The sequence below is a fragment of the Syngnathoides biaculeatus genome, chromosome 5 (genome assembly GCF_019802595.1).
Source record: "Syngnathoides biaculeatus isolate LvHL_M chromosome 5, ASM1980259v1, whole genome shotgun sequence".
In the NCBI taxonomy this organism is placed as follows: Eukaryota; Metazoa; Chordata; class Actinopteri; order Syngnathiformes; family Syngnathidae; genus Syngnathoides; species Syngnathoides biaculeatus.
The window spans coordinates 30,067,650-30,092,977 of NC_084644.1; the positions used below are offsets into that span (position 1 = coordinate 30,067,650).

Genomic DNA, 25,328 nt, shown 5'->3' on the forward strand with positions numbered 1-25,328 from the left:
TTCCCCCCTTACCAAGCAGGGTATGACCCCCCCCCCAAGCGGTAAACACACAAAAAATACAAATATATATTTTCCTTTTTCACTTTGACTTTTTTTCCCCCCGCAACAATTTATGTGCAACCAAATTCTTCATTCTCCAGCTATTCCAGTCATTGAGCAAAGTAGTGAAAGTATCACGACCCATATACGTAATCACTATTCAGAATGACAGCTGGGATAGGCTCCAGTACTCCCGCGACCCCCATGAGGATAGGCGGCTCAAAAAAGTGAATGGATGGATGAAGTTTGATGAATGGATGTATTAAATTTATCCATCATCGCTTGCTGATGTGCATTTTTCCCACCAACTGGCTGCAAACAGACAGGAGCTCGTTTACAAAACTACACAGTATGAGTATTTGCCAGAAAATAGCTGAGAGAGGCTCCAGCGCTCAGGAGAAGCAGGAAAGAAAATGGATGGATGGATGGACAATGAGTGGTGCCGAATTCATTATAAATAAATATGATTTGGTCACTACACAGTTTATAGGGACTTTTCCAACCATTTAATGGTTGCGAAGACCCCGTTTTGAGAACCACAGCTGTACTGTACTGTAATGCATATTAGCAAACAAAAAGAAAAAAAATAAGCACACAAGTACCATACTTTTTTGATCAGAGCATTTTTTAGTACAATCTTTTTTGCTGTTTTGACAAAAGTAGAATAACACACACACATGCACACACAAAAAAATATTCACTACTGACCACAAGTTAGGGCAATAGAAACACACAGGGAATGGAGGAGTCACAGAAAGGTGGATGTCCTCAAACAGTTTCATGTGATAAAATCCTGTTGTGAATGTTGTGAATCAGCTCCTTAATAGAGAACAGCAAGTTGTGCAAAAATACTGAAATGTGGAAAAAAGTTAATATTCAAAAATTAAGAAAACCATCAAATCAGGTCCACCTGGGTGTTCACCCAAAAGTCCACATCCCTAACTTTTTGTAAGTAGTGAATGTATGTAAAACAAACAAAAATCTTACACAACTAATGCATTTTCCGTCCTTGACAGTCCCGATGTATTGTACACTTTTTTGGGGGGTTACGCTCAAACACTTTAGTTTGCACAGCAGGATTAGAAAAGATATCGTATTTGTGTTTTTTTTAGATTGTTTCATTTATGGCTCAAAAGTGTAATGCGACTATTTACTGTGCTGTAGTTATGACGTTTAAAGGTTGTGAGTCACTTTAAAAATATAGCAGTACCTCGATTTATGCGTGCGTCAACTAACGAGTTTTCCGAGTTTTGAGTTTTTTCTTTTTTTCTCTATTTTTTTTTTTCTTTTTGTAAACCCAAATTTGGGGTACAATCAAACCAGAGCCAAATCGCTGCTAGATGGAGGCAGTGAACGCAGCACCATCCACCCAGCATCCCATAACTTGAGCAGTGTTGGGGAGTATATGGCACATGGAACTACATGATGTAATTAATTACAAAATGTATGTAATTGCAATCCGTTACACAACTGGACTTGGAGAAAATGTGGAACTAAATTACAGTTGTTTTTGGAAATGTTCATGATTACAATTTCAGTTGCATTTGAAAAATAGTCACAAAAGCTCCGAACATATTTTGACTATAATTCTGACTTTAGGACTAAACTCCCGTATCATTATTGTACTTCCCTTTTGACGCCGATAAATCCAGGCAAACGACCATTTTTTATCATCACAATCAAAATTTGGTCATTTTCCCTTCAGCTTTTTTTCTTCTTTTTTGGTAGGTCCAAGGTAGAAGGCATTTTAAAACTGGCCACTCCATTCCGTTTGAGTGCACACTGTAAGAAAACAAAAACAGCATGTGGGGTTCTGCATCCTGTAGTTGCTGGTGTCAATGTACAAGGACCCTGGGCTAGTAAAATGGAGAAGTGAGCACAGGCGGACTCCTCGGTGAGTGGGGGGCGCCGTGCTGGGAGCCATGTGGTATCGTCGAGGGGGAACAACCACGACTGTGGCTCGAAGATGGGGAACCTAAAATAATGAAAAACAATTTCAAATGAAAATTGTGCAAAAATATTGCATAACATTATTTGGGGGGCAACAGGTCTTGTAATGGAAGACATTAAATCATGTGGGCAAGTATTTTCTCTAAAAGGCCACATTTGATTTTTTAAATACTATTATAAATAATAATATATAGGTATATTAATATCATAATATTATAAATAATAATATTATTATACATTTTAAAATATTTTTTAGGTTAACGCTTGCATTTTATGTAAAACAGCCTGAAGAAGGCGGCATGGTGACGCAGCTGGAAAGCGTTGGCCTCACAGTTCTGTGGACCCGGGTTAAATTCCACCCCTCCCTGTGTGGAGTTTGCATGTTCTCCCCGTGACTGCGTGGGTTTCCTCCCAGAGCCCAAAAACATGCAACATTGATTGGACACTCTAAATTGCCCCTAGGTGTGATTGTGAGTGTGAATGGTTGGTTGTTTCTATGTGCCCTGCGATTGGCTGGCAACCTCCTGCCCATTGACAGCTGGGTTAGGCTCCAGCACTTCTGCGACACTTGTGAGGATAAGCGGCGAAGAAAATGGATGGATGGATGGATGGATGGATGGATGGATGGATGGATGGATGGATGGATGGATGGATGGCTCAAAGATAGCTGGAATAGGCCCCAGCATGCCTGCGACCTTAGTGAGGATAAGCAGTGCAGAAAATGGAGTGATGGATAATTGAAACAACTAAGCAAGCAAGCAAGTAAGTAAATACTAAATACTATTACAATATTTATATTATTTAAATATTTTACATTATTGCTTACAGCAAATCAATTAACTTATTTAAATAAAGTATTTTAAGTACATTAATAAAAAAAAAAAGAAAAATACATTTAAAGTGATTTTAGGGAAGAAACTGCCAGGCATCCATGTTAAGAGAATTCAACAGCCGTCACTGGCAGTGAATGAGTCACGACAAATATTACAGGACTCTTTACAATGTCTCTGCTCAAATTCAAGAACGGATCAGGTCGTATGGAGACTGTAGGACATACTTTGCACACCCTTGCACACCCTGATCTGGTGAAATGTCAAGTGTCAAGTGACGCTCTTACTGCTGGTCGTGAAGTTGCTGCAGTGCGGCGACACTGATGTTCTGTGTTGATCAGGAACTCGTGTGGACTTTGACCCTCTCCCTCGTAATATATCTGCTATCTGCAAAAGATTTCACATGTGTGCAGTACTCAAAATGGGAGTACGGCGTTACCTTGAATTACAAGTTTAATTCTGACCATGAGCAAGCTCAAAAGTCCATTTACTTGTATTTGAAATAAATGTTCCCCAGTGAATGAACTGCCATTATTCAATCAGAATGAGAACAATAATGACTGTTTTTAATTATGAAAAATAGCACCAGATTGTATAAAACGTAAAAAGAGAATGTAATAAAATATACCAATTTTATGTAGTGTAATAGCTGGGATAGATAAACAGCGCAAGGTTCCAATTATGCTGCACGACTCATGTTTGTCCACTAGATGGTAGGATAAAATAATGGGATTCTAACATTATGGCTTGTAAGGAATCCAGTAGATTTTCCAGTGCTTTGCTTTTCCCTTGACTCACAGGTGTCAAAAGTGCTCACTGTTAGTACAAATACATGCATTTGTGTAAAATGTACTTTGGTAAAAATACAAGTACCGATACCGTTTTAACACCTCTATTGAAGTAAAAGTTAAAAAGGTGTGCTTAAAGGAGAAATCCAGCGCTTTGCTTGAACAGTGTATCCAAAAGGTCATGTAATATCTACCCTATTTTGACAATGTAATGTTAGATCCTCTCTCATTTAATAGTGTTTTGAGAAGATTTTTGTGGACAATTACAAATTTTCAGGGACGCTGCCATTTTCGCGAGTCACATGATGTATGTTTGGACGGGAATGACGCGGAACCTCGAGGGGCGAGCTCCGGGGGCGGGCCGTGAGCCGAGCTTTCAGGCGGCGGAGGCCTTTAGCCGAGCTTCGGTGGTGGTGGAGGCCTTTGGCCTTGCTTCATCGTGCGGGGCTAACGGCCTCCGCCGCCTCCTGTAACCTCAGCTCGCGGCCGCCGCTGGAGCTCGCTTGTCAGACTCCGCGTCATTCCCGTCCGAAGAACTGTCCGCGGCTGCCGACCTGGAGCTCCGGGGTCCTTTGTTTACGCACTTACGTTGCACGCGTAGGCTTCCAAGTCGTCAGAGTCAGCGTCATTCCGCCCGAAGAACCATCCGAACATTCAACATTAATTACAGCCACAGGTTCAAATCTGTATGGAAGTATTCCTCAGTCTTCCCGATCAACCGATACTGCTATTTCTACATCAGATGAGGATAAATACGAGAAAGTCACGTTGGGCATGATGGTGTCCCATGTAATCCAACGTTTGGAACAACACAGCACATGTCACATACGCCCACGTAGATCATGTGACTCGCGAAAATCGCAGCGCCCCTGAAAATTCGTAATTGTCGATAAAAATCTTCTCAAAACAGTATTAAATGAGAGAGGATTTAACATCACATTGTCAAAATAGGGTACATATTATGTGACCTATTGTATACACTGTTAATGCAAGCACTGGATTTCCCCTTTGAAATGAGTTTCCTGTCGATTATATATAATATGCAAACCAAGAAGATGGTCACACAGACAAAAAAAAAATGCATTCCATCACTTTGATGGGTTTGTGAAGCAAGGGTGTTCAAATACTTATTTCTTCAATGTAACTACTGTAAGGACAATAACAAAATACCATATTCCTTACATCCCAGTTCCCAGCACTGAAAATAAGTACAATTGTGAGTGCTGCAACCTCCCCCAAGACCTCATTGCTAACATTTACCTTCTTGTTCATGGCCAGCATGAGGGGTGTATCGTTGTGGTAGTTTTGAGGCTACCGTCGGCACCGCTCGTCAGCAGCGCTCGCACTACGTCTGTCTGGCCCCTGGCACAGGCGCTGTGCAGGGCCGTGTTGCCGCTGTACGACGGCCTGTTCACATCACAGCCACCCTGAGCCAAGGGAACACAAGAAAGTCTTATTTTTAAAAGCTATCACTTTTATGGTTCTTTAGATTTACCAGAATGCCCTCACATGTGGGAAAGCTGACACAGTGGCAGATGCACTTTTTAGCCATTTGAATGCCAAGAAAACACTAAAAAGATACAAAGACAATTTCCAGGCTCACCCAGACACTGACGTAAGTCTATGTGTGCGTGTGTGTGTGTGTGTGTGTGCTCACTGTGTTACACTGTTTTTCCAGTACAGTAGGAAAACTGTACCTGTAAACTGTAAAAACCCACTTAAAAAGTTATTCGCTTAAAAACACAACATACCAAGGGACACTGGTCAGTTGGCACGGAATCCAAGAAATTCCATCAGAGAGAGTATATTGTCGCACCATTTTGAAATTGTTGTATGACCCTTACATTTTTATATATTTATTTTTTTAATTCAGGAACTGAGTAACAAGTCTTCCCAAACAATCTCTTTACCTCAATGAGGAAGCGGACCATCTCTGCGTTGTTACTCTCCACTGCAAGAATGAGGGGACTCTGGCCACTCTTGATGTCCTAATTGGGGTAGCGGTAGCGTGGAAGAACAACATAACATATCATGGGAAAAGTCATCCATCTGACCCAGGCGGGGTGGATGTAAACTGTGTGATGAGTCACTGAATGCAAGCATGCTGACCATGGTATTGACGTCAGCTCCCGCTCTCAGCAGCATGGCGGCCAAATCTCTGTGGCCGCGGAGCACAGCCAGATGGAGAGGGCTCAAACCTGGTGTGGGAGTGAAAAGGTGGACATGCAGTGTAAAAAAATAAAAATAAAAATTGACAGATAGATCAAAATTGCATAGGAACAAAACCCTGACGTAAACAGGGAAAAAACATGTTATGGACAACCCCTACATTAATAATGTATGTCATAAGTATAACAAACTATCATTTACTATAAAGAACTGGAAACACTTTCACATCATTTCAAACTCATTTTACATTACCATTAAAAACAAAATGATTATTCGCTTTTGAAAAAAATGCAGGGCGACAAAATACACGTGCAGTAAGGAATGTCATTTCTTTTACCGACCCAGGCTAAAGTTTACTCCTGCCTGTCATACAAGACAACTGACATATTTCCTTTCAACATACTTCTGTGACACCAAATATGACTTTCATATTAGCTAGGGATATGGCATCATACTGCGGCAACTTACGGTGGTACAGGTTGCAGAAGGAGGTAAAAATACACCTTTCTGAAAATAAGTGAGTTTTTCAGCCAATAGCTGAAGCAAGGATAGGCTGTTTGTGGTGTTCAGTCTCTTAAAATTGCAGCGTTTCTTCCTATGAATGAATGACCTCTTTCAACTTTCTTGGAAACTCATAAATTTTGGCAAATATATGAATCTTGTTGATATGTGCATTATAACAGGAGGAATGACAAAGTCTCAAGGACCCATGCATGAAACTGAACAAGTTGATCACATTTTCGTTTTTATTCTGGGCAAACAGTTCTATTAGCTACGTTTTAGTCTGTATGAGGATCCATCTGATTATTTATACTTCTTGCGACTTCTACAAGGACAACAATGAACTCATCTTAAGGTTTTTTGTGGATCTTAATCGTCCAGCCTTACCCTGAAAGTTTTTCATCTCCAGGCAGGCGGCAGATGAGGGAAATGAGAGAACCAAGGAGAGACATTCTGGATGGTCATACTCGCAGCAGAGGTGCAGAGCCGTCTGGCCGTTGCGGTCCAAAGCGGAGGGGTCGGACCCGGCCCTCAGCAGGGCCTCCACCATGTTCACTTGCTGGGTGATCACTGCCAGGTGAAGGGGAGTCTGTCAGAGAGGTGGTAATATTAAATTATTAAAGATTAATTGAAAGGTAAATTTAATTAAATGCAGTCATAACATGTTTGGTACAGTAAAGAAAATAAGTATTTGAACACCCTGCTATATTGCAAGTTCTCCCACTTAGAAATCATGGACGGGACTGAAATTTTCATCGTAGGTGCATGTCCACTGTGAGAGAGATAATCTAAAAAGAAAAATCCATAAATCACAATGTATGATTTTTCACGGTTTATTTGTGTGATACAGCTTCAAATAAATATTTGAACACCTGTCCATCAGTTAGAATTTTGAGCCTCAAAGACCTGTTATCCTGAATCAGATGGACCTGTGTGAGGTTGTTAGCTGCATCTGGACACCTGTCCACCCCAAACAATCAGTAAGACTCAAACTTGTAACATGGCCAAGACCAAAGAGTTGTCCAAAGACACCAGGGACAAAATTGTACAACTCCACACGGCTGGAAAGGGCTACGGAGAAATTGCCAAGCAGCTTGGTGAAAAAAGGTCCTCTCTTCAAGGAATCATTAGAAAATGGAAGAAAAAACTAAGTGTTTCTCAGCGACAGCGCAGAAACCTGTGTGACCTAGAGAAGATCTGTGTTGAGATCTGGGCCAAAATCCCTCCTGCAGCATGTGCAAACCTGGTGAACAACTCCAGGAAACATTTAACCTCTGTAATTGCAAACAAAGTCTACTGTACCAAATATTAACATTAGTTTTTTTTCAGGTGTTCAAATACTTATTTGCAGCTGTATCACATAAATAAATTGTTTATAAAAAAAATCATAGATTGTGATTTCTGGATTTTTCTTTTTAGATGATCTCTCTCACAGTGGACATGCACATACGAGGAAAATTTCTGACCCCTCCATGATTTCTAAGTGTGATAACTTGCAATATAGCAGGGTGTTCAAATACTTATTTTCTTCACTGCACAGGGAATGTTAGACAAAAATAGTACAGCCAACGCCTTAATATGTCATCTGCTACGTCTAACACAGAAAAACAATCGTGACAGTGAGTCATCATTTTTACACAGTTATACAATTGCTAATTGGCCAGACTTGAAGGACAAAATGAAAATAGAGCCGTTCAGCAATTATAAAACCAGTCACCATATTTAAGTGTTTCCACACCTTTATTGAGCCAAGGCACATATTTGGCATAAGGAAGATCTCACAGCACACAACCGCCCCGCCCCCCCCCAAAAAAAAGTAATAAAATGTATTTGCGCTGCAATAACGGCTGATGAAAACCTGAGTAATCGATGCCCATCCTAAAAAGGCTCATAATTGCTGGTCGACGCCACAGGAGGCAAAACACTCCTTAACTCATTTCAACATGGTTGCTTGGCACAAGAGTTGACCTGAGTGCAAAAAACAGCATACAGTATAGCAAATAACAGAAGATATGCTCTCGAAAAAATATTACGTTTGAGTGAATTTGAGAATGGTGGGCCACAAATATGAGGAGCTTCACTGAAGATGACGATCATGACTTAATTTAGTCACAAAATATAATGTAAAAAATATCATTATATCCTTTCTGTCATCTGGCGGAGGAGCATTTCATTTTTCGCAGGGCCAAAGATGAAACTAGATGAATCTACTGTGGACCCCTTGAGCAATGCAGGATATTCCTGAGCGTGAGGTCAGCGTGTGTCATCCTGCTGATAACCACGACAACACTGCCAGGCAAGGACATTGGTGTTTGAATAAAGTGTGTAAATTCAACATAAAGGGAAGTGGACTTTCGGCTCATATTTGGATAGGTTGCAAAATAAGTAGCAACGGAAAAAAACATGTTTCATTTTTGCTTTTTGACTTATTTGAGGTCAGGTTATAAACCGGAGTGCCATAAGGACATTTTGCTCTCCAATGATATGATATAGGCAGAACGGCGTGAGACTGGTTAGCACATCTGACTCACAGTTCCGAGGACCGGGGTTAAAATCCCGCCTCCACCTGTCTGAAGTTTGTATGATCTCCCCATCCCTATGTGACTTTTCTCCGGGTACTCTGGTTTCCTACATCCCCAAAACATGTATGGTAAATTGATTAAAGACTCAACACACAAAAGTGTGAACGTGTGTGTGAATAGACGTTTATGGCGACTGGCTTGCTTCAGCAGTGTGTGTGAATGTTTGAGAGGTGGGTGTAAGAGTGTGAGAGCACATCAGTAACCCATGCGTTGGCTCTTCTGTAGTGAACGTTCAGTAGTTATGAGAAGATTTCAGTGTGTGTGAGAATTTTAGCACTTTTTGTGATTTGCGATAGTACGGCCTTCCAGTAAAACAATCCATTTAAAGAACAGCCTTTATGGACTCCCTCTAATGGCCCCATTGTTTATCAGTTTCCCTGAATGTTGACTCACTCACGTACTCGCACGACACACACACACACGCACGCAAGCACGCATGCACACACACACACACACACACATCATAGTATATTTCAAAATCGGACATCCTGACCTTATTGAACAGGAACTGACCCATCCCATCTCCATATTTAGGCATTGAAGTAAGACCTTCCTGTAAATAGCCTCAAGCGTGACTAAAACAAAACTGGAACATCGATAAAAGGAACCATGTGTGTTTGTACGTGTGTGTGTATATGCATCAACACCACAAACAAGGAAGAGCAGGAAGGCAGGATAGTAAGGGAAAATCCCTCGTCTTTCCCTACGTACTCTAGCATTCCTCGGAGATGAGTGGACCGCGAAGAACGGCCCAAGGCCTTGATGCCACGCCAAACAGACAACTGCAAAGAGCCCTTGCTTTCCTGCTTGTACACAAAGTGGTAGATAAAAGTGGTAGAGAGGCACTATGAGAACGACAGGCAGACAGCCTCAGAGCGAGAGAGGAAGAGAGAGAGAGAGAGAGAGAGAGAGAGAGAGAGAGAGACAGACAGAGATACATACATGAAGGGAAAGTCCCTGTGAACCACCCTGTGAACCTCAGGTATGTTACGAAACAGCCTCGAGCAAGACTGGGGGGTGTGTGTTCACGTAACTTCTCGGAACGAGGTTATCAAAGTACACACAAACACACAGATGCTTGGTGTGAGCATGGCTGTGCACACATAAAAAATGAAGCAAGTGTCTATGTTTGTTTTTTTTCATGTGTTTATGTGTAGAGTGGCTATATCACGTTTCACCTACATACAGTGGCATGTAAAGGGCTGGGTGAGGGGGGAGCATTCACCACAGGGTGGGCATCCAAACAGATTCGGGTGTGGGTGTCCAAACCCACTGATCTAAATTTTCCTTGGGGAAAACCTCCCTGGAGGTCATCAGCTTCATGATTGCTTGAAACCAAAATAGCAGTCATCCTGTGTCTTGTGGAGTATTTTTTAGAATTTTTGTGGGGATATTTATGACAGCCATACCAAATTGTGTATAAGTAACATTTAAATCAGGTAAACGTTGCACAAAATCTCTCGTGAAGTCAAGTGAGAGCTTCCAACCAAAATGGCAGCCTTTTGGGGCATGGGTTCTTAAGACTTTTTAATGGGTCTACTCATGATAGACACGCTTACTAAATTGTAGGCGTCCTTAATATTGGAGTCATTGCATTCTTAACTGCATGGTGGTCAACCCTGAAGGCTTTCAACGCACTGTCTGTATGTGTGTGTGTGTGTGTGTGTGTGTGTGTGTGTATGCATGCATGTGATTATTACACAACTGTCATATTGTTATTTATAGGCAATCGAGCACTTGCAGAACTGTTCATCAAGGGCCATGATAGTGACACAGTCAAAATTCTCCAAGCACTCCAACCACACAAACATAGTAATGGGTAGTAGTAATGGAAATATTCTTACTTTTTCTAGGTTCTGTGATATAGCACACGTTGTGACTAGGCATAAATGGGCGGAAGTTGGCAGGAAAGTAAACATGTGAGACTTTTTTTTTTTTTTGCAGAGGGAGCTATCACAAAAAGGGGGTGTGAGGAGAAAAAAGTGTTTGCGCGCAGATAGACAGGATATCAAAAAACATAATAGCGATGAGAAAAAGAAAGAGCCGGTGTTATTTCTGGTAAGCGGGACACCTGGGTTCAGTGATTCGCCCCCCTCAAGCATGAAGCTCTGTATCCCTCAGGTGACTTTAAGTACCCTGAAGATGAATTAGCTTTTCTTAACAAATACAACCAACTTGTATGCACAATGTTATGTGCAGTATGTTGTGCACTTTCTGGAAAAAGCGTCAAGCAAAGAAGTGCGGGTCAGGCAAGCCCTTTGAGCATTTATTGGATGTCCTTGACAAGGTCCATGTATTTCTCGTACTCCTTGTCCTTATTAGGCCAGTAGTGTCTTAAATTTTTATGAGTCGTCTTTTGCCCCTCTTGTCAGACAACTTAGCACACATGACAAAGAGTACATTACAGTGTAGCTGGATATTCCGAGGTTATGGAATAAATGCTAAAATACCTTGCCATATTCGTCAATTATGAAACGAGCAACAGGGATTGAAAAACTTTATTTACCAGTGGTGGGATTTTGGGGGGCAGTATTAAAAAAAAAAAAAAGAATAATAAAATTAAGATTTTGTAGTTGAAGTGTACAGAGCCCCAGACAGAACATGTAAAATATGTAAACATTGTGACCACAATATAGCTATAACATCCATCCATCCATCCATTTTCTTAGCCACTTGGGGCAAGGGTCACATGTTCACAAAATTTTATTTATGGCCACGCTGTATGCACAAGCTGTGTAAAATATGTGAACAAATTGGACAGGCAGTACGCAGCAGGTAAACATGAAAAAATTGTTTGAAACTGTGATGTACTTTATCTTTTCGAGAAGGTCCATCCATCCATCCATATTCTTTGCCGCTTATCCTCACGAGGGTCGCAAGGAGAGCTGGAGCCTATCCCAGCTGTCAACGGGCAGGAGGCGGGGTACACCCTGAACCAGCCAATCGCAAGGCACATAGAGAGAAACAGCCGCACTCACAACCACATCTATGGGCAATTTAGAGTGTCCAATTAATGTTGCATGTTCTTGGGATGTGGGACGAAACCGGAGTGCCTGGAGAAAACCCACACAGGCACGGGGAGAACATGCAAACTCAACACAAGCGGGGCTGGGATTGAACCCAGGTCCTCAGAACTATGAGGCCAACGCTTTACCAGCTGATCCACCGTGACACCTTTTTCATGTCCACAAATTGTTGTGAATACCATATTTTTCCTCCCCATGTTTTGTGGGGGACTTCATAAAAATGGGCACTTGAAATTCGCAGAAAACATTTGGTTCATTTTAGAAATTGAGCCAAAAGTTGTCTAGTAGAAAAGAAACACTTAGAAGTTACTTGAAAAAGGTTGATCTGATCGAAAACGGACATATTTCGTGCTTCATTTATTTTGTAAGGTTTCATACTGTAAGCGGAAATTTTTTTAATTTTTTTTTAGGCCATTACTTGGAAATGGGTACTGTCAGTTTATTTGAAAATGCTTTGTTATTAAGTCAGATTTGGTAAATATATCAATAAATAATTAAAAAGTGGACCCTTCATGGTCGAAAATCTATATATTTCAAAGTTTTTGTTTCATTAGCAAAATATTACATAGGATTTTGAAATTCAAGAAAAAAATTATATTTTGGTGGCCTTTCTTGAAAAAAAAATCTGTTTATTTGATAAAATGTTGAATTAAAAGTGTATTATTGTTAGAAAATGTACATATTTGGGTAGTTATGGGGTTATTTGTACCTTGTTGTTACAAATGCAGGAGTTGTGAGGCAGACTTATGTCTTTCGCAAGATGGTAAATCCCTAAAAAAATCCCTTCTGCAATGGAGACTCGGAAAGGGGTGAGCATCAATAAAATAAAATAAAATACAGGCAGCGCATGATTTTTCACGTCATGCTTGTGGTTTGAAATAATAAAAAGGTGAATTCCACTGAATAATCACGAGCCATGCGAGTATGTGCAATCAAAAACACAAGGCGAGCAGGAAATGGCACCACTTCCTCTTTCATTCTTTTCCATGTTTGCCTCATTAGCAGGGCGAGGCAAGGGAATGTGGTTTACCTGCTATCAGGACACAAGTTGCATCATGTTGCTTTGATGGATGCTTTGATAATGTCAAAGAGTCTTTAAAAAGCCACAGTCAACGGCGAGCCACGTTGACGGCATCGTGTGCGTAATTGGCAATAGGAATGGTGTAATCCGGCGCTTTTACCTGTCGGAGGTTGTTGTAGAGATCGAGGCTTCGGCCTGCGAACCGCACCTGATGGATGATTTGGTGAACGATGGTCAACTCCCCTTGCACCACCGCTATATGTAGAGCTCTGTAATAAAGAGCACAATTGTACTGTATATGCTACAACCTTCTGAAAACGGAATATTTGGCTTTCAGGTGAAATTTTAAGAAGAACCTGAAGTGAGTGTCATCAGCAGGTTGCGACAAAGAGACTGGAAGAGTCATGAAATGGGATACAAATAGATATCCTTGGAAGTTTTCATGCTTTTATAGTTTGTTTCGTTAGTGTATGTGCGCATTTTGACTTGAGGTATGTGTCAGTTGCAAATATTTTGCCGAGGTCAGCTTGCCTCATCTGTAAAACTCTGCAGTCTTACGCTTTATTTTGTGAAATTGCTGAATCTTAAAAAGGGTTGGGATGATTGGTTAGAACATCCGCGCTACGCAGTTCTGAGGACTCTGTCTGATGTTTGCATGTTCTCTCCATGTTCAGCAACTGCCCGCAGTTAGCTGAGCTAGGCTCCAGGATACCCACAACCCTAGTGAGGATAAGTGGTATAGAAAATGGATGAATGGATTTTCACATTATCTGTCTGGTATTTGCAACAAGCGGTATCAGGAGAAATTAAAAAAAAAAAAGGGAGGGGAAAAAGCAATTAACAAGAATTGTTTTTATTTTTTTTATCTGCTTTTTGCTTGAGCGAAGCACAATAAAAATATTAAAACCGGAAATAGAATTGTTTGAAGGCTATATTGCTGAACCAAAACACAAAATGAGAGGACCTTAAAGGGCCAGTCTGGATTATTTACACAATTTCAGTTCATACAGTGATGATTGTGACAGATTTTTGATGCTAACATAATAGCAGTCATTTGTACTGTGGTTTTTAGCTTTGATTTCTGAGCAGAACCAATGAAGGCCCACACCTGTTGAGAACCATGCTGCCGTTATGATGCTTTTTTTCATGTGCATGCAGCCGTTAGCTTCCAGTAAGTGTCACGCTGCGGGGTTTACGTCACTTCCTGCCGCGGCTAACGATAGCTGCATTCTGTGCGGGGCCGCGCGGCATGAAATTCAACAATTTTAACGTGAGAAGGGGCTTTTCTTGCCAGACATTCTGCAACAGGAAACCGTCGCCGTTTTCATGAGAAGACGTCCCGAGCTCCATGTGCACAGGACGTGGCAGGGCATTGTTAAATGTTGATGAGAGCGGCTTTGTTGAGAGATAGAAAGAAAGAAAATGTGGTAGCAGATAGGAAGCGTCGTGAAGTTGTTAAGTGAAAAAAAAGCAGAACATGTATGCGAAAGTGTGCAGCTGCGACTCATTCCTGTAAGTGAGATCATTACAGCTGATGACGTGTGTCAACAAATGCCTCTGCTTGCCATCAGCTTGAACTTGCCTTTAAAGGAGAAATGGTGTTTTATGCTTTTATTTCACCACAATTTCAAACACGTCCCAGATGTCTTGGTGGCATGTTTGTAACATCGTCAGAATACTCCAACGATCATGAATAAGAAACATATTTTGACCTTTGGGCTAATCACAAGACGCTAACGCAACAATCGCACTGCACTCTGTGTCATTGGACGGATTTTGCATTTTGCAAACAAAGTTGCAATATATTGCAGCCCTTTTGTAATTACCTTTATTTATGCATTAATTGTTCATTAAATATGATTTGATGTTGTATAGGTGTTAAAATCAATGTCTGGGGGGCAGATGTGGGGAGCCACATCATTTTGTGGCCCACAAAAGAAAATTGTGTTTATCAACTTCTGTGAGTTTTGCTAAAACCTGTACCCAAATTCCAGATTGCCATAATCCATCCATTAATTTTCTCAGCCGCTTATCCTGACAAGGGTCGCGGCAGTGCTGCAGCCTATCCCAGCTGTCAACGAGCAGGAGGCAGGGTACACCCTGAACTGGTTGCCAGCCAAACACAGGGCACATGGCGACAGACAACAGTCACACTCACAATCACACCTAATTTAGAGTGTCCAATTAATGTCACATGATTTTGGGATGTGGGAGGAAACCGGAGTTCCCGGAGAAAACCCACGCAGGCATGCGGAGAACATGCAAACTGAAGCAGGCATACACTGGTGAGAGAATGGCCACTAACACTGGAATGTTCAGCTTTGGGCAACATGACGGTGCAGATAAAATGCACTCCACTTACCATTTTTAACATTGAACCAACACCCACAATCTCATCACAATTGGCTGAGGAGCCAACGGATTTAGATATTTTTCCCAAAGGGACCTGTGACTATTCACATTTATTTAATTAAAACATGAAAATATACAACTGTATGCAGAGCCAACTGAACCAGGGGAGGGCACAGGTGGCGTGTGTGCATCCTCCATGGTGGTTGGTCCCCCAACTCTCCAGGTGGAAAGGGTTCACATGATCTCTTCCAATTGGATACTATATATAATTTTAATATCTACATTGTTACACTCAGAATCATCTTTGTGAACACTTTTTTTTTTTTTGCTTGAATTTTTGTTTTTTTTGTAGATTGTGCAGGTGCACCTAATACATTAGGTCAATAGTGCAATCCAGTCCCCAAATCATGCCTATTCTCTTCACTACCATCAATTTCTTTTCTCCTTTTCTCATAAGATGAAACTGCATCGAGTTCCTGGAAGTGGGGCAGACCACACGGCCACATGCAGATAACCCCAAAAGTTGCAGCATGTGCACTGCCACGAAACAAAATACGTCACTGCATCAAGAATGAGTTTGTATCTAAAGTCAAAGGATCACAGCAAAGACGTCAGATCAGAGAGCATTAAAACGTTCAAGGTGGGCAAACTTACAGGATGTGCTCAAGGGCCATTTTTTATTTTTAAAGCAGACGCATGGGCTAGGTCATGAGGTAAACACAAGCAAACGAACTAACTAAATAATAATTATATGTAAATTATTACTTTTTAAACAATATAATAAGTTATAAAAATTATTTCTTCATGGAAGATAAAAATAAATTAGAATTAATGAATCAACTACTTTTTAAAAATGTCATTGTATGAAAAATGAAATAACATCCTATATGATTGAAAAATATATGTATAACTATATACAGTATAATTAATTATTTACTCAAACATTTCTTTAGAAAATGTCACAATGTATATTTTAAATATGTGAATTTCCATCCAACTACTTTCTGAGCCACTTATCAGGAGTGCGAGAGCCCATCCCTGCTATCATCGGGCAAAAGGTTGCCTGAACGAGTTGCCAACCAATCTGAGGTACATAGAGACAAACACCCAGTCGCATTCACAATCACACCTATGGGCAATTTAGAGTCTTCAATTATTCCATGTTTTTGGGATGTGGGAGGAAACCGGAGTGCCCGGACGGGACCAGGATTTGAACCCTGGTCCGAAGAACTGCCAACGCTCTAACCAGTTGCATCACCTTGCCGCCTCTTTTGACAACAGTACCTGCTAATTCCAGGTCTTTTTGAAGCATTTCACAGGAGCTCCTTGGCTCTTGGACAACTCTTCTGATTATTCTGATGATTGTTATCAGAACAACCACCATGGAGGATGCACACACGCCACCTGTACCCTCCCGTGGTACCACTGGCTCTGCATACGATTGTATATTTTCATATTTTAATCGAACGAATGTAAATATTCACTTCCCTATGGGAAGAATATCTAAATCAGTTGGCTCTTCAGGCAACTTAGTTGGACGTTCACTATGAGGAGATCGTGGGTGTTGGTTAAATGCTAAAAATAGTAAGTGGAGTGCGCTTTATCTGCACCATCACAGTGCCCAAAATTGAATATTTCAGTTTTAGTGGTCATTAGTTTAATTAGAGACTCTAAATGGCCCTTGGGTGTAATGGTGGGTGCAAATGGTTCTGCTGTTTGTATGTGCCCTACGATTGGCTGAAGACCACTTCTTGGTGTACCCTCCCTCTCACCCGAAGCTAGCTGGGATAGGCTCGAGCATGCCACCGACCTTGTGAGGATAAGCGGAACAGAAAATGAATGAATGTTTTGGATTGTTTTTCCCCACTTTTGCGGCATATGCAAATATATTTTCGCACACCTTCAGTGGAGTACTACATTGTGCCTCAGCCATTCAGACCCCACTGAGGTCTCCTGAGGTAAATGCAATATGTAAATAACTGCATGACAAATAGGCAGATAAGGCATCCAAGTTTCATCTAACCTTCAGTAATGGAACATATGCCTCTGGATGTTGTTGTATACTCTGTTTGTACGTGCTGCTGCTACCTAGTGTTACCTGAACAAGTTCAATGTATGAAAGTTCATGACCTCTTTCATCGTGTGGCCGAGCATGACATGTGCATAGTGTATTTCTTCCTGATGGATTTTATTGTAAATGCACTCATTCTGGCATCTGTAAACGGTTTCTGAATGACAGTTCATTTTCGTTCAATAGCGTGCCAGGCTTCGTTAGAGACTTTAGTGAAAAAAAAATAGAAACTAAACACACTCTAAAAAAGCCTTTATATGGTAGAGGTTTGAAAAATGACCGTTTCCACCTGCAGGTATGCTAATATCCATCAGCTTGCCTTATGCTAGGGAATATTTGTAAGAAATGAAAAAAATTATATGGTTTGATTGAACATTTTGATGTTTAAATGCGAAATGTTTAATCTTTGTTTTTTTTTATTGTGTCCGACTTACAGTTGACTCCAACTGGGAGTGACAAGCACCTTGAAGCAAGCACGCTGTGCCTTGTTGCAGAACTGCGTTAGCGAGTCTTTTTGTTTCCTCAAAGTGATATTATGTGATAGTTGCTCACTTCTTGACAGTGAGAGAGGTACTAGGGAATTTTTTTAAAGTTTTTTTTTTTTTTACACTGTTTGAATATGTGGAAGAGCTTTAACAAAACATTATTTTACGGTCTATCTATATTGCAGATTTTCATAGATTGCAAGCGGGTCTTGAAGGTATCCCTTGTATTAAAGGGAGGTTCACTGTAGTTTTATTCATTTTAGTTTCATTATACGGAGGAGGGGCGGCATGGTGGAGCAGCTGTAAAGCGTTGGCGTCACAGTTCTGAGGTCCAGGGTTAAATCCCACCACTCCCAGTGTGGAGTTTGCATGTTCTCCCCGTGCCTGCGTGTGTTTTCTTCGGGCACTCTGGTTCCCTCCCACATCCCAAAAAGATTAATTAACATGAATTGGATGCTCTAAATTACCCCTAGGTGTGATTGTGAGTGTGACTGTTTGTCTCTATGCGATTGGCTGGCAACCAGCTTAGGGTGTACCCCGCCTCCTGCCCGTTGACAGCTGGGATAGGCTCCGGCACCCCCGCGACCCTTGTGAGGATAAGCGGCTAAGAAATTGGATGCATGGATATACGGAGGTTAACTCCTTGAGACATTTGTATGACAGTGAAGAACATTAAAATGTTTTTCAATTGAGTACCTGCACAGTTAAATAGATATTAAGATGCTGATGATAGTTTAATACCAGCAACATGCTTTCCCGTGGGGGAATTTGAATAAAACGAGAACAAAAACAGGCACATGACTTGGGCTGTGTTAAGTGAAGCATCGTCTGACTTGGATGCAAGGAGGAAGCGCGTGTTAAGAGTTTACAAGGTATGACGAAGATGAAGCCAATAAAGTGAAGAGATAGCGAGCGAGAGAGAGCGCTAAATGAGGAAGTGAGGAGCGGATGTTTGGGTTTTGGGCTTATTCATTCAAAAAGACCCAATTGGCGAGGTGCACATACCTGAGAAAAACCACACTCGCTGCTTGACTCTTGCTCATCCTCAACCAGACGCCCCGCATTGACGTAAGGACCGACGCAGGGTGGCCATCACATTGCACCAAAAAGTACTGCATGCAAATTGTGCCTTCCTCTTTATTGCATTGAGACCTCAAAGCTGAGGGAGGCAACTTACAGCCTATGGGACATATATGCTTCTGAGAGCTTTTCATTTTTAATTATGATGTATAGATTCAAATCCTTTTCTATTTGGCGTACTGTATTATTTAATTTCTTTGTTGTATTGCAATGCACTTCAAACACACAGTATTCTACTCACAACACGGGGTAGGGATATTGGGCTGTTTGGGGTAATTATTTGAAATAAACATGACCTAGAAACGAGTTTGCAACAGCAATGTCGTTACCAGAAAAGCTTCTCTGAGCTTCCTTTATTTCAGCTCTTAATGCGTGCAAATGATTAAAACAGTGCAAATGCAATTTTGATTTGAAGAACTGAAGCTAATGTCTCCTGGCTGTAGATTTGTTAACGATGCACGTTACTTGAAACACATCTCAAATTATCTTTCCCCGTGTAAATGAATGGAAATACCATTGATCCGTTCCCTTCGCGACAAAGATTCTTTGAGGTTGTTTTCCAGTCTGCACATTGTCCAAAGAGGAATTTGAAGGTTTAAAAAAAAAATGAATGGATGGATATATTTAGTCAAAAATGGCCACAACCAAGATGAAAGGGTAGTCAAATCGGACAAGGTTCAACCAAATATAAAAAAGGGGCCAAAAATGAAGTCGGTTAAAGCTAGAGTATGTAAAAAGGGCCAAAGGGCTGGCACGGTGATTCAGCTGGAACGAGTTGGCCTCACAGTTCTGAGGTCTTGGGTTCAAATCCTGACCCACCTGTGTGGAGTTTGCATGTTCTCCCACTCTGGGCACCCCATTAAAATATTAATTGGATGCTCTAAATTGCCCCTAGGTGTGATTGTGGCTGTCTGTCTCTATGTCCCCTACGATTGGCTGGCAACCAGTTCAGGGTGTACCCTGCCTCCTGCCCGTTGACAGCTGGGATAGGCTCCAGCACTCCCTGCCACCCTTGTGAGGATAAGCGGTTAAGAAAATGGATGGATTTTCACCAAAGCCCATAAATGAGATGAGATGACACTGCTCCGCTAACATCTTAGTGTACTTTCCAGAATTGAATTTACGAAACTCGCGCCAAAATTATCCAGCTCCGAATGGATAATTTTGGCGCGAGTTTCGTAAATCTGAAAAAAATGCCTATGTCTCGTTTTGAAAACAAACTCTTCATATTTTGTCTAACAGACAAATTCCCGCGCTGCCTCTTTTGGTGGCAGACCGGAAATAATGTAATAATCATGACATTTATTTTGAGCAGTAGGTGGAGTCTGTGGCCCCTAGTCTGTAGTTTGCAAAAATCTTTCAAAGAAGATTATTTTGCAATTTCATAGCAGAAAATGATTGTACAATTACTGTGTAAACCCCAATAATTTGCTGCAACAAACCCAATCATTCCAAGTCGGTCTGTTTCTTTCTTGGTCTTAGCTGCACAACAAGGTGCTTGATGGAAAAGACATGCACTGAAAAATACATTCAAAAACGCAGCAGTAATAAAAAAGTCCTGACTCTGTCTGCATTGTACAGCTTACAATATTTCTGTCTGATAGTGTCATCACAAACACAGACAGGCTTCAATGTGTAAAGAAAACAAAAACACATGTCTGCCGCAAATCAAATACAGCATACACATCTTCCCGAGGACCTCTGGGATGCCTCACAAGTTGCCTGATGTAAAGGTAAATGAAGTCCAGCACTGTCAGAATTATAAAATTACAAGTAGTAATTTTAGAATTAAATTAAAATTAATTAATTAAAATCACACCTTTGAAATGATTCATCTTTTTTCCTACAGGTTGTCCTTGAAAACAGAATAAAAATGTTGTACAATGTTATATGAATCATCACATACAAGGGACTGCCTACGTCATATTGAAGTATCATTTCTGTTTTTGTAATACTGAATTCAAGCTTGGGAATGACAGAATTTAAGTAATTTATTTTCAAATCAACTTATCTTGGCACGCAACTCCCAAGTCTAGGTTAAGTCTCGAGTCGAGCCAAGTCAAGTCATCAAAACAGTGACTTGAGGCGACTCAAGCCCAAGTCACAATGACTCAAGTTTCCATCATATTGACCTAAAATGTGCTGATTTCATTCCTTATCATCATTTTAAAAAAAAAGATAAAAATGTGGAGATTCCTCTATTTGCTTGTACTGACTGATGTCATAAGAGAAAAACACATACGTGTCTCCGTCTTCATCTTGCCGAGTAGCCAGAGCGACGCAAGCCAGCAGGTTGTGTGGGGGGTGGAACCCAAGATGATCCAACTCCGGGTAGTGGTACACTGGGTAGTGACCTGACAAACAGAACAGCACGATCAGCCCAGTATTTGACTTGCAGCTGACCCCATGACCCGCTTGAGCTAAAAGAGGAATCACTGACTGGACATTTTGTCAATGACTCGACTCTTCCATCGGGCCCTGCGCCACGCCGGCCATGTGTCATTTAATGTATAAACCACATGAAGAAATGTGATTCTTGTGAAACACGATGGGAATTTGGACTACATTACCAGGAACGTTCCCATTGTCTAAGGAGAGGCTGACCTAATACCTCTGATATCTGGTTGACATAGTATTACGTTAATGTTAATAAGCGCAGTTGGTGTGTCGACCCAATCATATTGATAACTGCTATTAACATTTTTAACTCCATCGTGGACCTAAAACAAGACCCTACATTGAATATTAGAAACGTGTATTCCATAGGTATACTTAATGTTTTGCCCATTGTGTGTGCAGAATAACGTTCGTGGTCATCCCGGTAAAAAGTAAATAAAACCCCATTTTATTTAATACTTTACATGGAATAATCATCATCTTCTTCCCCTTTCACTATAACTTTATTCAGGGGTTGCCATGGCCAATTGTACCGTTCCAGCTCTTTCAGACCTCTATATGTGTTGCATTGGGGCGTGCTAGAGCCTATCCCAGCTATCTTTAGGTGGGCGAGAAGTGGGGTACACCCTGAAATGATCACCAGCCAATCGCACTCTCTTTCACACATATTTTGAGTCATACATCAACCCACCATGCATGATTTCGGTATTTTTTGGAATTTTTTTTTTTTTTCGGTATGTGGGAGAAAACTGGAGTGCCCGGAGAATAACTGCGCAGGGATGGGGAGAACATGCAAACTCCACACAGGCGGCACTGGGATTTGAACCCCGGTCTTCAGAATTGTATAGCAGATGTGTTAACTAGATGACCACCGTGCCTCCGAAGTATTATGTATTAAAATTAATAGTTTATTCACCCATTCGTCCATTTTCTGGACTGCTTTATCCTTATTAGGATGAGAGGCATTGTACGCACCAGACTGGTCAAAAAATCTGGTGAGTCTGTTGCATGAATTAAATGAAATAATTATTTAAAAATATGAAATGAATGTTTTTATATTTATAAAATATACTCTAAAAGTGCAAATTATTCTATACATTTATTAATAAATGCATTTAATAAAATGAGATTTAATTTGACAGTAATACAATGTAAAAATAGTTTACAAAACAATCAATTTTTAAAAGAAATAAATAAAATTAAATGCAAAATGATACTTAAATGTTGAAATTCTTTTCTAAGCGTGTAAGAGACTCAGCGGGACTATCCATGAAGAATGATAATTTTCAGAGACGTTAAGAGAAGGTCAAATTAACTTCGCCTATAAAGGTCATTTTAGATTTATCTTGAAATTTCACTCCGATGTCCAAAATAATGTCTCAAACTTTTTGTAAGTAGTGTAAGCCTTTATAATCTGGGCCACAGAGTAAAACGTGGGTATATTTTTTTCATGATAACAAATACGTGTAATTTCTAAAAATGCCTATTCTAAAAACTTTTTTTTAAATAATGACTGAGCATATAGGTCAATACAATATTGTAAGTTTCAATGGGCGCTTTAAGTAACCTAATTTCACGGCAATGAGTGCTCACCCGTACTCACCATAAGTGAACGAGGGTACGATGTGGACCGGACAGGCGTCAGCACTCGACGCAGCGTCCTCAGCATGCATCGGGGTTACCGGAGCAACGGCTAGCCGAGCGTCTGCGGACGGCCCCAGGTGGCTTGGTTCCGTCTCCCGGGGCGGTACGTCAGCCTCTCCCAAACGGGAAAGACCCTCCGCTCTCTCCGCTTCTCCGGAGGTTCGTTCCTCCGACGCCACAGCGATCGGCCGTTTACGAAAAGGAAGCCGGAGGGAAGAGCTGTTCGCCGGCCTCTTGCGAGAGGATACCGGGGCCCGGGCAAGCGTATCCGAAGTGTGAGACGGTGGTGCAGGTGAGGGCACCGGCTCCCTCCGGCAACCTCCGCAGTCCGGCGGCGATGTGGACGAGGTGTTCCCCCGATGGTTGGTGCTCAGGTCCAGCGGCGCCGCGGCGAGCGAACGTCCGTCACCATTCATCGTCATGATGACCGTCGGGGTCGGGGTCGGCGTCGGCGTCGGCGTCGGCATCGACCGGGTGCGAGGCGCGCCTTGGCCGTTCAAGAGACTCAGGTGCGTCTCGGTGGCTCAGTGGAAATCTGGTGGCATTAAAAAAACGGAGCTATAACTCCAGAATCCGATCATCACGAACAAACCTCCCTTGGGAGCAATTGTTTAGTTTGTTGTTGTTTTAATTGTTTGGGGTTTCATTACTAATGGAATTATTCAAAGTGGAAAATCGAGCCACTCCAGCTGCTGTGCTGATGGTGACTTGGGCATTGCAGATAGTGCGCGGCTGCCTGAGCGCTCCTCACCGTTGCTTTCCTTTTAAAATGAAAGTGAACGATTCGAACTCATCACTGATGCGCGTGTCCCCGTTTGCCTGAGCGTTAGAGAATGTTAGGGGGAGTACAGTAAGTGTCCATTTCCAACTTTTGCGGTATCAATTTTGCATATAGCAGATTTTAATCGGAGTGATTTTTGAAGAGATGTGGACATACCACAAGCGACACACGGATGCCCTCTTGTGGTACACTAAAGAATCACCTCAAGTGCATTTGACTTTGATCAAACTTCTTGAAACATCTATCCATCCATTTTCTTTTGCCGCTTATCCTCACGAGGGTCACGGGGAGTGCTGGAGCCTATCCCAGCTGCCAACGGGCAGGAGGCAGGGGACACCCTAAATTGGTTGACAGCTAGTCCCAGGGCACATGGAGACAAACATCCGCACTCACAATCACACCTTGGGGCAATTTACAGTGTCCAATTATTGTTGAACATAGAACATGCAAACTCCACTCAGGCGGGTCCGGGATTGAACCCCGGACCCCAGAACAGTGAGGCCGACGCTTTTTCCAGCTGATCCACCGTGCCGTCATTTTTGAAACATTTTATATTTAATCTTTACAAACTACACTATTTGTTTAAAAACGTTTATTTTGGCACTGTTTTTATTGAACTCATATAAGTGCAGTGTTAATGTTCAAACTGCATAAAGTCACAGTGGCTTTGCACAGCACCATATTTTGAGGTTGGTCATGATGGAGGTAGGCTACTTGGAAAGTTTGTTTTCAGGTGGTACCTTGTGTAAAAAAAATAATGAATAAATAAATAAATAAATCTGAGCTGTATATCCAAATAGGCAACAAAAAAATTGGTGTACGTCACACAATAATATTGTACTTATCTTGCTCTGATTCTCCTTGCATATACTATACTATGTGCACAGGTGTCTGTGGACAAAAACATGAATGCCATAATAAATAAATAATTTAATAATGCCAGTTTATTTAGATTCAACTCATCAGTGCAGCACTAATATTAATTATTCTTTACACAAGAGAAAAAATATAAGATGATGAACTGTTATATTGTCTCTTTACATGTATTGTTTGTTTTTGTGTCATTGTATATATATATATATATATATATATGGAGGATGGATTTACCCTTCATAAGTTTGAAAGAGACCCGGTTCGTCGTTAAAAATGGATTGCATGGATTCAAAGGACGAGAGCTTCAGGGGTTCCAAATGACAGGTAGGTGTGTATACAGCTACTAAAAAAAAAAAAAAAAATAGTTTCGGGCGGACCACGTAATCCGTCTCTCATAATAAAAGATCCGCGTACGTATGACCGGGGAATTGTGTCAATGTGGACGTCGGACAGCTCGCGTGTCGGGCTCTTCCGCGAAGGCTGCTGTGAGGGCTCGCCAGCGAAGGCTGCCACATCGCGCGTTGCAGATGAGCACAGGTTCGGCCAGGCTGGCTCATGCATACTCTCTGGGAGTCTGTCGCCGCTGCGGCAGTATGTATGAGCCAGCCTGGCCGAATGGTAATCCGCGAGGCATGACGCGGCAGCCTTTGCCGCCTTCGGCGCCCCATCCGCCGGTCACGGCTTCAGCACCGCGTCCGTCGGTCACGGCTTAGGCTGGGATGGCTCATCTTTGGCGGTG

The 25,328-nt window shown here is 41.5% G+C and overlaps 1 protein-coding gene across 1 annotated transcript; it reads right to left on the reverse strand.

Moving 5' to 3' along the window:
* Window positions 1-690: 690 nt before the first annotated feature.
* bcl3 (BCL3 transcription coactivator) lies at window positions 691-24,682 on the reverse strand. Its single transcript, XM_061820122.1, is given in 10 exon segments — window positions 691-2,014; window positions 3,107-3,206; window positions 4,868-4,914; window positions 4,917-5,034; window positions 5,518-5,595; window positions 5,717-5,805; window positions 6,665-6,866; window positions 13,067-13,175; window positions 21,137-21,248; window positions 22,895-24,682. Coding segments are annotated over 10 exon segments (1,482 nt in total). The 5' UTR covers window positions 23,403-24,682; the 3' UTR covers window positions 691-1,895.
* Window positions 24,683-25,328: the final 646 nt, after the last annotated feature.